At 45.3% G+C, this 17,856-nt stretch overlaps 1 protein-coding gene across 2 annotated transcripts in view; it reads right to left on the bottom strand.

Moving 5' to 3' along the window:
• Positions 1 to 17,394, bottom strand: part of LOC100653483 (complement factor I) — a 26,657-nt gene extending 9,263 nt beyond the window's left edge. Inside the window, exons 1-9 of one of the 2 annotated variants that reach the window (XM_090183227.1) lie at positions 17,100 to 17,394; positions 13,500 to 13,768; positions 11,272 to 11,432; positions 9,275 to 9,434; positions 8,958 to 9,139; positions 8,744 to 8,854; positions 8,413 to 8,538; positions 8,032 to 8,052; positions 5,476 to 5,511 (exon numbers count right to left, since the gene is read on the bottom strand). In XM_090183227.1, coding sequence (XP_090039353.1) covers positions 5,476 to 5,511; positions 8,032 to 8,052; positions 8,413 to 8,538; positions 8,744 to 8,854; positions 8,958 to 9,139; positions 9,275 to 9,434; positions 11,272 to 11,432; positions 13,500 to 13,768; positions 17,100 to 17,165 — 1,132 coding nt within the window. In that variant the 5' untranslated portion in view covers positions 17,166 to 17,394. Of the gene's footprint in view, positions 1 to 5,475; positions 5,512 to 8,031; positions 8,056 to 8,412; positions 8,539 to 8,743; positions 8,855 to 8,957; positions 9,140 to 9,274; positions 9,435 to 11,271; positions 11,433 to 13,499; positions 13,769 to 17,099 lie in introns of both variants that reach the window. The other variant, XM_090183226.1, reaches the window with a different exon arrangement.
• Positions 17,395 to 17,856: the final 462 nt, after the last annotated feature.

Genomic DNA, 17,856 nt, shown 5'->3' with positions numbered 1-17,856 from the left:
TGTGGAGGTTATATACAGGGGGTACTGGTACTGAGTCAATGTGGAGGTTATATACAGGGGGTACCGGTACAGAGTCAATGTGGAGGCTATATACAGGGGGTACTGGTACAGAGTCAATGTGGAGGTTATATACAGGGGGTACCGGTACAGAGTCAATGTGGAGGCTATATACAGGGGGTACCGGTACAGAGTCAATGTGGAGGCTATATACAGGGGGTACCGGTACAGAGTTAATGTGGAGGTTATATACAGGGGGTACCGGTACAGAGTCAATGTGGAGGCTATATACAGGGGGTACCGGTACAGAGTCAATGTGGAGGCTATATACAGGGGGTACCGGTACAGAGTCAATGTGGAGGCTGTATACAGGGGGTACCGGTACAGAGTTAATGTGGAGGCTACATACAGGGGGTACCGGTACAGAGTCAATGTGGAGGCTATATACAGGGTATTACGGTACAGAGTCAATGTGGAGGCTACATACAGGGGGTACCGGTACTGAGTTAATGTGGAGGCTATATACAGGGGGTACCGGTACTGAGTTAATGTGGAGGCTATATACAGGGGGTACCGGTACTGAGTTAATGTGGAGGCTATATACAGGGGGTACCGGTACTGAGTTAATGTGGAGGCTATATACACAGGGTTCCGGTACTGAGTTAATGTGGAGGCTATATACAGGGTATTACGGTATAGAGTCAATGTGGAGGCTATATACAGGGTGTTACGGTACAGAGTAAATGTGGAGGCTATATACAGGGGGTACCGGTACAGAGTCAATGTGGAGGTTATATACAGGGGGTACCGGTACAGAGTCAAAGTGGAGGCTATATACAGGGTATTACGGTACAGAGTCAATGTGGAGGCTATATACAGGGTGTTACGGTACAGAGTCAATGTGGAGGCTATATACAGGGGGTACAGGTACAGAGTCAATGTGGAGGTTATATACAGGGGGTACCGGTACAGAGTCAATGTGGAGGCTATATACAGGGTATTACGGTACAGAGTCAATGTGGAGGCTATATACAGGGTGTTACGGTACAGAGTCAATGTGGAGGCTATATACAGGGTGTTACGGTACAGAGTCAATGTGGAGGCTATATACAGGGTGTTACGGTACAGAGTCAATGTGGAGGCTATATACAGGGGGTACTGGTACAGAGTCAATGTGGAGGCTATATACAGGGGGTACCGGTACTGAGTTAATGTGGAGATTATATACAGGGGGTACCGGTACAGAGTCAATGTGGAGGTTATATACAGGGGGTACCGGTACAGAGTCAATGTGGAGGCTATATACAAGGGGTACCGGTACTGAGTTAATGTGGAGGTTATATACAGGGGGTACCGGTACAGAGTCAATGTGGAGGCTATATACAGGGGGTACTGGTACAGAGTCAATGTGGAGACTATATACAGGGTATTACGGTACAGAGTCAATGTGGAGACTATATACAGGGTATTACGGTACAGAGTCAATGTGGAGGTTATATACAGGGGGTACCGGTACTGAGTTAATGTGCTGGGGTACAGGTTAGTAATGAGGCTATATACACGGGGTTCCGGTACAGAGTCAATGTGGAGGTTATATACAGGGGGTACCGGTACAGAGTCAATGTGGAGGCTATATACAGGGGGTACTGGTACAGAGTCAATGTGGAGACTATATACAGGGTATTACGGTACAGAGTCAATGTGGAGACTATATACAGGGTATTACGGTACAGAGTCAATGTGGAGGTTATATACAGGGGGTACCGGTACTGAGTTAATGTGCTGGGGTACAGGTTAGTAATGAGGCTATATACAGGGGGTACCGGTACTGAGTCAATGTGCGGAGGTACAGGTTAGTAATGAGGCTATATACACGGGGTTCCGGTACAGAGTCAATGTGGAGGCTATATACAGGGGGTACTGGTACAGAGTCAATGTTTAGACTATATACAGGGTATTACGGTACAGAGTCAATGTGGAGACTATATACAGGGTATTACGGTACAGAGTCAATGTGGAGGCTATATACAGGGGGTACCGGTACAGAGTCAATGTGGAGGTTTTATACAGGGGGTACCGGTACAGAGTCAATCTAAACAGTCCCGGTGGCCATTTGATTAATTGCTGTTCAAAAGTGTATTTTGGTAGAAGCTGTTAAAGAGCCTTTATGACCCAGACTTGGCGCTCCGGTACCGCTTGCCGTGAGGTAGCAGAGAGAACAGTCTATGACTTGATGACTGGAGTCTCTGACCATTTTTTGGGCCTTCCTCTGACACCGCCTGGTATAGAGGTCCTTGATGGAAGGAAGCTTGGCCCCAGTGCTGTACGCACTACCCTCTGTATCGCCTTACGGTCGGATGCCAAGCAGGCAGTGATGCAGTGATGCAGCCGGTAAGGATGGTCTCGATGGTGCAGCTGTAGAACTTTTTGAGGATCTCAGGACCATTGCCAAATCTTTTCAGTCTCCTGAGGGGGAAAATGCTTTGTCGTGCCCTCCACAACTTTAATATAATTTAAAACAACTTTTTACCCCTTTTTCTCCCCAATTTCGTGATATCCAATTGGTAGTTACAGTCTTGTCACATCGCTGCAACTCCCGTACGGACTAGGGAGAGGCGAAGGTCGAGAGCAACGCGTCCTCCGAAACACAACTCAGCCAAGCTGCACTGCTTCTTGGCACACTGCTCACTTAACCCGGAAGCCAGTCGCACCAATGTGTTGGAGGAAACACTGTACAACTAGTGATCATGTCAGCGTGCACTGAGCCCGGCCTACCACAAGGAGTTGCTAGAGTGTGATGGGACAAGGACATCCCGGCCACCAATCCCTCCCCTAACCTGGACGACGCTGGTCCAATTGTGCACCGCTTCACAGGTCTCCCTGTTGCGGCCGGCTGCGACACAGCCCAGGATCGAAGCTGGGTATGTAGTGATGCCTCAAGCACTGCAATGCAGTGTCTTAGTTCTTCACAACTTTGTTGGTGTGTTTGGGCCATGATTTGGGTTATGTGGACACCAAGGAACTTAAAACTCTCGACCCGCTCCACTACAGCTTTGTCGATGTGAATGGGGGTGTGTTCGGCCCTCCTTTTTCTGCAGTCCACGGTTGTTATCCTAGCACCACACTGCCAGGTCTCGGATCTCCTCCCTATAGGCTGTCTCATCGTTGTCTGTGATCAGGCCTACAACAGTTGGGTCGTCAGCAAACCTGATGGTGTTGGAGTCGTGCGTGGCCACGCAGTCGTGGATGAACAGGGAATACAGGAGGAGACTAAGCACGCATCCCTGGGGGGGGCCTCCATGGCAGATGTGTTGTTGCCTACCATTTACCACCTGGTATGAGGTTCGTTGGGCACCATGGTGTTGAACGCTGAGCTGTAGTCAATGAACAGCATTCTCACATAGGTGTTCCTTTTTGTCCAGGTGGGAAAAGGCAGTGTGGAGTAACGAATGAGATTGCGTCATCTGTGGATCTGTTGGTGCGGTATCCGAATTGGAGTGGGTCCAGGGTTTCTGGGATAATGGTGTTGATGTGAGCCATTACCAGCCTTTCAAAGCACTTCATAGCTACCAACGTGAGTGCTACGGGTCTGTAGTCATTTAGGCAGGTTGCCTTTGTGTTCTTGGGCACAGGGACTATGGTGGTCTGCTTGAAACGGGACGATGGTGTTGCTGTGAGACATGAAGGCTATTCCGTGCGAGAAATTGCCAAGAAACTGAAGATCTCGTACAACACTGTGTACTACTCCCTTCACAGAAGAGTGCAAACTGGCTCTAACCAGAATAGAAAGAAGACTGGGAGGCCCCGGTGCACAACAAGAGGACAAGCACATTAGAGTATGAAGTTTGAGAAACAGACACCTCGAAAGTCCTCAACTGGCAGCTTCATTGAATTGTACCCGCAAAACACCAGTCTCAACGTCAACAGTGAAGAGGCGACTCCGGGATGCTGGCCTTCTAGGTACACAGAATAGTGCAAACTAGAGTTTCAAAGAAAAAGCCATATTTCAGACTGGCCAATAAAAAGAAAAGATTAAGATGGGAAAAAGAACACAGACACTGGACAGAGGAACTCTGCCTAGAAGGACAGCATCCCGGAGTCGCCTCTTCACTGTTGATGTTGAGACTGGACAGGGGAACTCTGCCTAGAAGGACAGCATCCCGGAGTCGCCTCTTCACTGTTGATGTTGAGACTGGACAGGGGAACTCTGCCTAGAAGGACAGAATCCCGGAGTCGCCTCTTCACTGTTGATGTTGAGACTGGACAGGGGAACTCTGCCTAGAAGGACAGAATCCCGGAGTCGCCTCTTCACTGTTGATGTTGAGACTGGACAGGGGAACTCTGCCTAGAAGGACAGCATCCCGGAGTCGCCTCTTCACTGTTGATGTTGAGACTGGACAGGGGAACTCTGCCTAGAAGGACAGCATCCCGGAGTCGCCTCTTCACTGTTGATGTTGAGACTGGACAGGGGAACTCTGCCTAGAAGGACAGAATCCCGGAGTCGCCTCTTCACTGTTGATGTTGAGACTGGACAGGGGAACTCTGCCTAGAAGGACAGCATCCCGGAGTCGCCTCTTCACTGTTGATGTTGAGACTGGACAGGGGAACTCTGCCTAGAAGGACAGAATCCCGGAGTCGCTTCTTCACTGTTTTTTTTATTTATTTATTTATTTTACCTTTATTTAACCAGGCAAGTCAGTTAAGAACAAATTCTTATTTTCAATGACGGCCTGGGAACAGTGGGTTAACTGCCTGTTCAGGGGCAGAACGACAGATTTGTACCTTGTCAGCTCGGGGGTTTGAACTCACAACCTTCCGGTTACTAGTCCAACGCTCTAACCACTAGGCTACCCTGCCGCCCCCCTTCTTCACTGTTGATGTTGAGACTGGACAGGGGAACTCTGCCTAGAAGGACAGAATCCCGGAGTCGCTTCTTCACTGCTAAAGGTGCTTCAACACACTGAGTAAAGGGTCTGAACACTATTTTTTTTACATTTACAAACATTTTTAAAAACCTATTTTTGCATTGTCAGTATGGGGTATTGATGAAACGAAAAAAAAAAAAAATGTAATTTCATTATTTTATAATTTTATAATAAGCTCTAACATCACATAACGAGGGAAAAGTCAGACAATATTATATATTATTATAATATTGTTATTATTTCTTTATTAGAATTGTTTTTTCACTTTTATTAAATACTTTTTAAAATTCTAGTATTTTTACTTTTTTTTAATTCTAGTATTTTTGTAGATCGACAATTAACAACATTTTGAAAAAGGAGGCTTGAATACTTTCAGAAGAGAGGACTAGACTACGTAAAAATACCAAATACTAAATTATATAATAATAATGTGAAGTAATACCAAAATACTAAATGAAAAACATTCAACAAAACACCAAAGACACTAGAACAGGGTGGATAAAAACATAACAAAATACTGAACTTAATTTTGATGAAAAAAAACGATATGTACCTTGTTTAGGAGAAATGAACTCTAAAACTCTGGTATCTGAAAACAAACAAACAGTCAGTTTTTGTTATTTACATATTTGCTCCGTTCTAACCATGAGTCTGTTCATAATGTTTTGTATATATATATATATATATATATATATATATATATATAATATACTCAGAGTATATTATGTGAGTGAGTATATATGTAAATACAGCTGAAGTCGGAAGTTTACACACCCTTAGATTGGAGTCATTAAAACTTGTTTTTCAACCACTCCACAAAATTTCTTGTTAACAAACTATAGTTTTGGCAAGTCCGGTTAGGACATCTACTTTGTGCATGACACAAGTCATTTTTCCAACAATTGTTTACAGACAGATTATTTCACTTATAACTCACTGTATCACAATTCCAGTGGGTCAGAAGTTTACATACACTAGGTTGACTGTGCCTTTAAACAGCTTGGAAAATTCCAGAAAATGATGTCATGGCTTTAGAAGCTTATGATTGGCTAATTGACATCCTTTGAGTCAATTTGAGGTGTACCTGGGGATGTATTTTACGGTCTACCTTTGACTCATTGACTCTTTGTTTGACATCATGGGAAAGTCAAAAGAAATCAGCCAAGAATTCAGAAAAAAAATTGTAGACCTTCACAAGTCTGGTTCATCCATGGGAGCAATTTCCAAACACCTGAAGGTATCATGTTCATCTGTACAACCAATAGTACACAAGTATAAACACCATGGGACCACGCAGCCGTCATACCGCTCAGGAAGGTCTCCTAGAGATGAACGTACTTTGGTGCGAAAAGTGCAAATCAATCCCCGAACAACAGCAAAGGACCTTGTGAAGATGCTGGAGGAAACAGGTACAAAAGTATCTATATGCACAGTAAAACGAGTCCTACATCGACATAACCTGAAAGGCCGCTCAGCAAGAAGCCACTGATCCAAAACTGCCATTAAAAAAGCCAGACTACGGTTTGCAACTGCACATGGGGACAAAGATCGTACTTTTTGGAGAAATGTCCTCTGGTCTGATGAAACAAAAATAGAATTGTTTGGTCATAATGACCATTGTTATGTTTGGTGGAAAAAGGGGGAGGCTTGCAAATCAAAAAAACACTGTGAAGCACGGGGGTGGCAGCATCATGTTGTGGGGGTACTTTGCTGCAGGAGGGACTGGTGCACTTCACAAAATAGATGGCTTCATGAGGCAGGAAATTATGTGGATATATTGAAGCAACATCTCAAGACATCAGTCGGGAAGTTAAAGCTTGGTCACAAATGGGTCTTCCAAATGGACCATGACCCCAAGCATACTTCCAAAGTTGTGTCAAAATGTCTTAAGGACAACAAAGTCAAGGTACTGGAGTGGCCATCACAGAGCCCTGACCTCACTCCTATAGAACATTTGTGAGCAGAACTGAAATAGCATGTTCGAGCAAGGAGGTGTACAAACCTGACTCAGTTACACCAGCTCTGTCAGGAGAAATGGGCCAAAATTCACCCAACTTATTGTGGGAAGCTTGTGGAAGGCTACCTGACACGTTTGACCCAAGTTAAACAATTTAAAGGCAATGCTACCAAATACTAATTGAGTGAATGTAAACTTCTGACCCACTGGGAATGTGATGAAAGAAATAAAAGCTGAAATAAATAATTATCTCTACTATTATTCTGACATTTCACATTCTTAAAATAAAGTGGTGATCCTAACTGCCCTAAAACAGGGAATTTTTACCCAGATTAAATGTCAGGAATTGTGAAAAACTGAGTTTAAATTTATTTGGTTAAGGTGTATGTAAACTTCCGACTTCAACTGTCTATATATAAAAAAGTGTTATACAAATACAAATATTTTTGAGATTTTTTCAAAGTAGCCACCCTTTGCCTTGATGACAGCTTTGCATTCTCTTGGCTTTCTCTCAACCAGCTTCACAAGGTAGTCACCTGGAATGCATTTCAATTAACAGGCCTTGTTAAAAGTTAAGCACGGAGGAGGAGGTGTGATGGTGACACTGATAAGGCACACTTAACCAGCATGGATACCACAGCATTCTGCAGCGATACACCATCCCATCTGGTTTGCGCTTAGTGGGACTATCATTTGTTTTTCAACAGGACAATGACCCAACACACCTCCAGGCTGTGTAAGGGCTATTTGACCAAGAAGGAGAGTGATAGAGTGCTGTATCAGATAACCTGGCCTCCACAATCCCCGACTTCAACCCAATTGAGGTGGTTTGGAATGAGTTGGACTGCAGAGTGAAGGAAAAGCAGCCAACAAGTGCTCAGCATATGTGGGAACTCCTTCAAGACTGTTGGAAAACATTCCAGGTGAAGTTGGTTGAGAGAATGCCAAGAGTGTGCAAAGGGTGGCAACTTTGAAGAATCTCAAATATAAAATCTATTTTGATTTGTTTAACACTTTTTTGGTTACTACATGATTTCATATGTGTTATTTCATAGTTTTCATGTCTTCACTATTATTCTACAGTGTAGAAAATAGTTTAAAAATGTTTTAAAAACTTGAAAGAGTCCATACTGTATATAGTTAGGTTCTTACCATGTGATCCACTGCGGCCAACTACTGTGGAAACAGGAGAAATACATTAGGAGACTGTCTTCCTGTGTGTGTGTGTGTGTGTGTGTGTGTGGTGTGTGTGTGTGTGTGTGTGTGTGTGTGTGTGTGTGTGTGTGTGTGTGTGTGTGTGCGAATGTGTGTGCGAATGTGTGTGCGAATGTGTGTGCGAATGTGTGTGTGTGTGTGTGTGTGTGTGTGTGTGTGTGTGTGTGTGTGTGTGTGTGTGTGTGTGTGTGCAAATGTGTGTGCATGTGTGTGCGCGAATGTGTGTGCGCGAATGTGTGTGTGTGTGTGTGTGTGTGTGTGTGTGTGTGTGTGCGAATGTGTGTGTGCAAATGTGTGTGTGTGTGCGTCTAAACCCACCAGGTTTAGTGATGTGTTTGCTCATCTCGTCCTCTCCTCCCAGACAGTCCATTATACCGTCCTCTACAGCCTCTTTGGACAAGCACACTCCTGACTTACACCAGAACGCAGAGTCCCCTCTGCAGGCTGACACACACACACAGATAGAGGGTTACTTACACACACACACACACACACACACACACACACACACACACACACACACACACACACACACACAGATAGAGGGTTACACACACATCACAGAGTGGGAAATGTGGTTCAGTGTGTGTGTGTGTGTGTGTGTGTGTGTGTGTGTGTGTGTGTCTGTGTGTGTGTGTATGTTACGTACCTGTGCAGCACATCTCATCACTCCTGTCTCCGCAGTGGTCCACTCCGTCACACGTCTGTTCCAACGACACACACTTGTCGTTGACGCACCTGAACTCACACGCCGACCCCTCTGGGTGAACAATGGGGAGCCACACTCAGTCAAAAGACAACCAATTGGAGACAGGAATCAATCAATTGGATCAATCAAAATGGTTAAGGGTCACAGTCAAGACCTTTGGGTTTGTGGTAACAGGTTGCCGTGGCGACCTTGTCGTCGCGGCCGAGAGGAGTTCTGCCGGAGAAGGAACACTCGGTGAGGCTGTTCTCGTATCCTTGACAAAGGATGCTGACACAGTGGTCTGCATCGGGGTCCTTTATGGTTTTATACAGCACCGAGCTGGCCTCCTTCGCTCCCCTAGAGACACACACACACACACACACACACACACACACACACACACACACACACACAAAATATGTAATAAGCAGTGTGTGTGTGTGTGTGTGTGTGTGTGTGTGTGTGTGTGTGTGTGTGTGTGTGTGTTCTTACCACGGACTCTTCTCATAACAGGCTACGTTAGCCGCAGCCATGTTCCAGTTGGATCCTCCTCTTCCTCCGACTCCACACACTAGCAGCTTCCCTTGAATGGGTAACACAATACTGACCACACCGGTCTCCTCATCTATACTGGTCTGGGCCTTGATACTGTCTGGAGGGAGGGGGCGACATTAAAATATAACAAGATTACTAATTTTCCATCCTGATCATACTGGTCTGGGCCTTGATACTGTCTGGAGGGAGGGGGCGACATTAAAATATAGCAAGATTACTAATTTTTCATCCTGATCATACTGGTCTGGGCCTTGATACTGTCTGGAGGGAGGGGGCGACATTAAAATATAGCAAGATTACTAATTTTCCATCCTGATCATACTGGTCTGGGCCTTGATACTGTCTGGAGGGAGGGGGCGACATTAAAATATAACAAGATTACTAATTTTCCATCCTGATCATACTGGTCTGGGCCTTGATACTGTCTGGAGGGAGGGGGCGACATTAAAATATAACAAGATTACTAATTTTCCATCCTGATCATACTGGTCTGGGCCTTGATACTGTCTGGAGGGAGGGGGCGACATTAAAATATAACAAGATTGCTAATTTTCCATCCTGATCATACTGGTCTGGGCCTTGATACTGTCTGGAGGGAGGGGGCGACATTAAAATATAACAAGATTACTCATTTTCCATCCTGATCACACTGGTCTGGGCCTTGATATTGTATTTTGGTCTGTCTGTCTCTCTATCTCTCGATCTCTGTCTATCTCTCTGTCTGTCTGCCTGTCTGTCTCTCTGTCTCTCTCTCTGTCTGTCTCCATGTCTGTCTGTCTGTCTCCATGTCTGTATCCCTGTCTGTCTGTTTCCCTGTCTGTCTGCCTGTCTCCCTGTCTGTCTCCATGTCTGTCTCCCTGTTTGTCTCCCTGTTTGTCTCCCTGTCTGTCTCCATGTCTGTCTCCCTGTTTGTCTCCCTGTCTGTCTGTCTCCCTGTCTGTCTGTCTCCCTGTCTGTCTGTCTCCCTGTCTGTCTGTCTCCCTGTCTGTCTGTCTCCGTGTCTGTCTGTCTCCATGTCAGTCTGTCTCCATGTCAGTCTGTCTCCATGTCAGTCTGTCTCCATGTCTGTCTCCCTGTCTGTCTGTCTGTCTCTGTGTCTTTCTGTCTCCGTGTCTGACTGTCTCCATGTCTATCTCCCTGTCTGTCTTCCTGTCTGTCTCCCTGTCTGTCTCCCTGTCTGTCTCCCTGTTTGTCTTCCTGTCTGTCTCCCTGTCTGTCTCCCTGTCTGTCTCCATGTCTGTCTCCCTGTTTGTCTCCTTGTCTGTCTCCCTGTCTCCCTGTCTCCCTGTCTCCCTGTCTCCATGTCTGTCTGTCTCCCTGTCTGTCTGTCTCCCTGTATGTCTCCCTGTCTGTCTGTCTTCCTGTCTGTTTCCCTGTCTGTCTACCTGTTTGTCTGTCTCTGTGTCTGTCTGGCTCCATGTCTTGCTGTCTCCCTGTCTGTCTCCCTGTCTGTCTGTCTCTGTGTCTGTCTGTCTCCATGTCTGTCTGTCTCCATGTCTGTCTCCCTGTCTGTCTGTCTGTCTCTGTGTCTGTCTGTCTCCGTGTCTGTCTGTCTCCATGTCTGTCTGTCTCCATGTCTGTCTCCCTGTCTGTGTCCCTGTCTGTCTCCCTGTCTGTCTGTCTCCATGTCTGTCTCCCTGTCTGTCTCCCTGTCTGTCTGTCTGTCTCCGTGTCTGTCTGTCTCCATGTCTGTCTGTCTCCATGTCTGTCTCCCTGTCTGTCTCCCTGTCTGTCTTCCTGTCTGTCTCCCTGTCTGTCTGTCTCCCTGACTGTCTGTCTCCATGTCTGTCTGTCTCCCTGTCTGTCTCCCTGTCTGTCTTCCTGTTTGTCTGTCTGTCTGTCTGTCTCCATGTCTGTCTGTCTCCCTGTCTGTCTTCCTGTCTGTCTGTCTATCTCCATGCCTGTCTGTGGGTGTGTCTAAATGTGTTAGTTACCTTTAGAGCAGCCCTCTCCTCCAAAGTGTGACATGATTGGTTGTTTACTCCGACAGGAGACAGCCATAGCCTGGCAGTAAGACAGATAGGTCCTTCCATCGTGCCCACACACCTGAGCCATGCCGTCCTTCGGACACAGGTAGGGCAGCTTACACACACACCTGGTGACAGACAGACACACACACCTGAGCCATCCCATCCTTCGGACACAGGTAGGGCAGCTTACACACACACCTGGTGACAGACAGACACACGCCTGAGCCATGCCGTCCTTCGGACACAGGTAGGGCAGCTTACACACACCTGGTGGCAGACAGACACACACACCTGGTGACAGACAGACACACACACCTGAGCCATGCCCTCCTTCGGACACAGGTAGGGCAGCTTACACACACACCTGATGACAGGCAGACACACACACCTGAGCCATGCCGTCCTTCGGACACAGGTAGGGCAGCTTACACACACACCTGGTGACAGACAGACACACACACCTGAGCCATGCCGTCCTTCGGACACAGGTAGGGCAGCTTACACACACAAAGGTGACAGACAGACACACACACCTGAGCCATGCCGTCCTTCGGACACAGGTAGGGCAGCTTACACACACCTGGTGACAGACAGACACACGCCTGAGCCATGCCGTCCTTCGGACACAGGTAGGGCAGCTTACACACACACCTGGTGACAGACAGACACACACACCTGAGCCATGCCGTCCTTCGGACACAGGTAGGGCAGCTTACACACACACCTGGTGACAGACAGACACACGCCTGAGCCATGCCGTCCTTCGGACACAGGTAGGGCAGCTTACACACACCTGGTGGCAGACAGACACACACACCTGGTGACAGACAGACACACACACCTGAGCCATGCCCTCCTTCGGACACAGGTAGGGCAGCTTACACACACACCTGATGACAGACAGACACACACACCTGAGCCATGCCGTCCTTCGGACACAGGTAGGGCAGCTTACACACACACCTGGTGACAGACAGACACACACACCTGGTGACAGACAGACACAAACACCTGAGCCATGCCATCCTTCGGACACAGGTAGGGCAGCTTACACACACACCTGGTGACAGACAGACACACACACCTGAGCCATGCCATACTTCGGACACAGGTAGGGCAGCTTACACACACACCTGGTGACAGACAGACACACACACCTGAGCCATGCCGTCCTTCGGACACAGGTAGGGCAGCTTACACACACACCTGGTGACAGACAGACACACACACCTGAGCCATGCCGTCCTTCGGACACAGGTAGGGCAGCTTACACACACACCTGGTGACAGACAGACACACACACCTGAGCCATGCCGTCCTTCGGACACAGGTAGGGCAGCTTACACACACACCTGGTGACAGACAGACACACACACCTGAGCCATGCCGTCCTTCGGACACAGGTAGGGCAACTTACACGCACACCTGGTGACAGACAGACACACACACCTGAGCCATGCCGTCCTTCGGACACAGGTAGGGCAGCTTACACGCACACCTGGTGACAGACAGACACACACACCTGAGCCATGCCATCCTTCGGACACAGGTAGGAGAGCTTACACACACACCTGGTGACAGACAGACACACACACCTGAGCCATGCCGTCCTTCGGACACAGGTAGGGCAGCTTACACACACACCTGGTGACAGACAGACACACACACCTGAGCCATGCCGTCCTTCGGACACAGGTAGGGCAGCTTATACACACACCTGGTGACAGACAGACACACACACCTGAGCCATGCCGTCCTTCGGACACAGGTAGGGCAGCTTACACACACACCTGGTGACAGACAGACACACAACTGAGCCATCCCATCCTTCGGACACAGGTAGGGCAGCTTACACACACACCTGGTGACAGACAGACACACACCTGAGCCATGCCGTCCTTCGGACACAGGTAGGGCAGCTTACACACACACCTGAGCCATGCCGTCCTTCGGACACAGGTAGGGCAGCTTACACACACACCTGGTGACAGACAGACATACACACATGGTGACACACACACACACACCTGGTGACACACACACACCTGGTGACAGACAGACACACACACCTGGTGACACATACACACACCTGGTGACACACACACACGCACACACGCACGCACACGCACGCACACGCACGCACACACACACGCACACACACACGCACACACGCACGCACACACGATCATTACCTTCCCTCCATACATCGCATCCATGGGGGACAGAAGACCCGATGGCAGGACAGACGTGTGTACTTCTGATCCAGACATTCTTCTGGTCCAAGGTACTGGTCAGTACGGGGTATGGCAGGGGTGATGGTGGTGGGGGCAGGGGTGATGGTGGTGGGGGCAGGGGTGATGGTGGTGGGGGCAGGGGTGATGGTGGTGGGGGCAGTGGTGGTTGACCGATATTTGGGGAATTTATTGATCTTTGATGAAACCTTCACCTCAGGATTGATCCCCTGGGAAGAGGTTAGAGGTCACAGGTCAGAGTTTAGAGATGGAGCCTCAGTTGGTATAATATCTGAGATACAGCTCATATTATACAGGAGATACAGGTCATATTATACAGGAGATACAGGTCATATTATACAGGAGATACAGGTCATATTATACAGGAGATACAGGTCATATTATACAGGAGATACAGGTCATATTATACAGACAGGAGATACAGGTCATATTATACAGGAGATACAGGTCATATTATACAGGAGATACAGGTCATATTATACAGGAGATACAGGTCATATTATACAGACAGGAGATACAGGTCATATTATACAGGAGATACAGGTCATATTATACAGGAGATACAGGTCATATTATACAGGAGATACAGGTCATATTATACAGAGAGGAGATACAGGTCATATTATACAGGAGATACAGGTCATATTATACAGACAGGAGATACAGGTCATATTATACAGGAGATACAGGTCATATTATACAGGAGATACAGGTCATATTATACAGGAGATACAGGTCATATTATACAGACAGGAGATACAGGTCATATTATACAGGAGATACAGGTCATATTATACAGGAGATACAGGTCATATTATACAGGAGATACAGGTCATATTATACAGACAGGAGATACAGGTCATATTATACAGGAGATACAGGTCATATTATACAGGAGATACAGGTCATAATATACAGAGAGGAGATACAGGTCATATTATACAGGAGATACAGGTCAAATTATACAGGAGATACAGGTCATAGTGTACAGGAGATACAGGTCATATTATACAGACAGGAGATACAGGTAATATTATACAGGAGATACAGGTCATATTATACAGGAGATACAGGTCATATTATACAGACAGGAGATACAGGTCATATTATACAGGAGATACAGGTCAAATTATACAGGAGATACAGGTCATAGTATACAGGAGATACAGGTCATATTATACAGACAGGAGATACAGGTCATATTATACAGGAGATATAGGTCATAGTATACAGGAGATACAGGTCATATTATAGAGGAGATACAGGTCATATTATACAGACAGGAGATACAGGTCATATTATACAGGAGATACAGGTCATATTATACAGGAGATACAGGTCATATTATACAGGAGATACAGGTCATATTATACAGGAGATACAGGTCATATTATACAGACAGGAGATACAGGTCATATTATACAGGAGATACAGGTCATATTATACAGACAGGAGATACAGGTCATATTATACAGGAGATACAGGTCATATTATACAGACAGGAGATAGAGGTCATATTATACAGGAGATACAGGTCATATTATAGAGGAGATACAGCTCATATTATACAGGAGATACTGGTCATATTATACAGGAGATACAGGTCATATTATATAGGAGATACAGGTCATATTATACAGGAGATACAGGTCATATTATACAGGAGATACAGGTCATAGTATACAGGAGATACAGGTCATATTATACAGGAGATACAGGTCATATTATACAGGAGATACAGGTCATAGTATACAGGAGATACAGGTCATATTATACAGACAGGAGATACAGGTCATATTATACAGACAGGAGATACAGGTCATATTATACAGGAGATACAGGTCATAGTATACAGGAGATACAGGTCATATTATACAGGAGATACAGGTCATATTATACAGGAGATACAGGTCATATTATACAGGAGATACAGGTCATATTATACAGGAGATACAGGTCATATAATATAGGAGATACAGGTCATAGTATACAGGAGATACAGGTCATATTATACAGGAGATACAGGTCATAGTATACAGGAGATACAGGTCATATTATACAGGAGATACAGGTCATATTATACAGGAGATACAGGTCATATTATACAGGAGATACAGGTCATATTATACAGGAGATACAGGTCATATTATACAGGAGATACAGGTCATATAATATAGGAGATACAGGTCATAGTATACAGGAGATACAGGTCATATTATACAGGAGATAGAGGTCATATTATACAGGAGATACAGGTCATTTTATACAGGAGATACAGGTCATATTATACAGGAGATACAGGTCATATTATACAGACAGGAGATAGAGGTCATATTATACAGGAGATACAGGTCATATTATACAGGAGATACAGGTCATATTATACAGGAGATAAAGGTCATATTATACAGGAGATACAGGTCATATTATACAGGAGATACAGGTCATATTATACAGGAGATACAGGTCATATTATACAGGAGATACAGGTCATATTATATAGTAGAAACAGGTCATATTATATAGTAGAAACAGGTCATAGTATGCAGGAGAAACAGGTCATATTATATAGTAGAAACAGGTCATAGTATGCAGGAGATACAGGTCATATTATATAGACAGGAGATACAGGTCATATTATACAGACAGGAGATACAGGTCATATTATACAGGAGATACAGGTCATATTATATAGACAGGAGATACAGGTCATATTATACAGACAGGAGATACAGGTCATATTATACAGGAGATACAGGTCATATTATATAGTAGAAACAGGTCATAGTATGCAGGAGAAACAGGTCATATTATACAGGAGATACAGGTCATATTATACAGACAGGAGATAGAGGTCATATTATACAGACAGGAGATACAGGTCATAGTATGCAGGAGAAACAGGTCATATTATATAGTAGAAACAGGTCATAGTATGCAGGAGATACAAGTCATATTATATAGACAGGAGATACAGGTCATATTATACAGACAGGAGATACAGGTCATATTATACAGGAGATACAGGTCATATTATATAGACAGGAGATACAGGTCATATTATACAGACAGGAGATACAGGTCATATTATACAGGAGATACAGGTCATATTATATAGTAGAAACAGGTCATAGTATGCAGGAGATACAGGTCATATTATACAGGAGATACAGGTCATATTATATAGTAGAAACAGGTCATAGTATGCAGGAGAAACAGGTCATATTATACAGGAGATACAGGTCATATTATACAGGAGATACAGGTCTATATAATATAGGGGATACAGGTCATAGTATACAGGAGATACAGGTCATATTATACAGGAGATACAGGTCATAGTATACAGGAGAAACAGGTCATATAATATAAAGGTCGCAGGTCTTTTCAGCATAATTTAAAAACAGCTGCATTAAATGCTTATAAAAGAGCGGGGAGACTTGTGACTTACCGTAGCAAGGTGTGTGTGTGTGTGTGTGTCTGTGTGTCTGTGTGTGTGTGTTTGTGTGTGTGTGTGTATGATAATGAGGTGTAACTTACCTTAGCAAGGTGTGTGATGTGTAGAACTCCTAGTAGCAGTATTGTCAACGCTGTCTTTTTCCCCATGGTGACTCCTGACGGACTAACCAACTAGCCTGCCTCAATACACAATGTGTTTCTCTCTCTGTCTCTCTCTTGGACATTGATCATTCATCAATCATTACCCTCATCTGTCAATGTGGACCAACACACACACACACACTGTTTGTGTTTGTGTGTGCCTGTTTCGGAAGTCCAGCCCAGTTGTTCCAGTAACTGACAAAACACATGCAAACCCACACACACAAACCTCTTCACACACACACACACACACACACACACACACACACACACACACACACACACACACACACACACACACACACGCTGTCTTCCTCTGCATTCTAAACATTCTAAATGTAAAGCACGTTGTCTGTCTTCCTCTGCATTCTAAACATTCTAAACCTTCTAAATGTAAAGCACGTTGTCTGTCTTCCTCTGCATTCTAAACATTCTAAACCTTCTAAATGTAAAGCACGTTGTCTGTCTTCCTCTGCATTCTAAACATTCTAAACCTTCTAAATGTAAAGCACGTTGTCTGTCTTCCTCTGCATTCTAAACATTCTAAACCTTCCCCAATGTAAAGTACGTTGTCTGTCTTCCTCTGCATTCTAAACATTCTAAACCTTCAAAATGTAAAGCACGTTGTCTGTCTTCCTCTGCATTCTAAACATTCTAAATGTAAAGCACATTGTCTGTCTTCCTCTGCATTCTAAAC

Source organism: Oncorhynchus mykiss, chromosome 9, assembly GCF_057628025.1.
Source record: "Oncorhynchus mykiss isolate SJ-2025 chromosome 9, ASM5762802v1, whole genome shotgun sequence".
NCBI lineage: Eukaryota > Metazoa > Chordata > Actinopteri > Salmoniformes > Salmonidae > Oncorhynchus > Oncorhynchus mykiss.
Note: the sequence above shows the minus strand (reverse complement) of the source record. Positions and strands in the feature narration are given on the sequence as shown.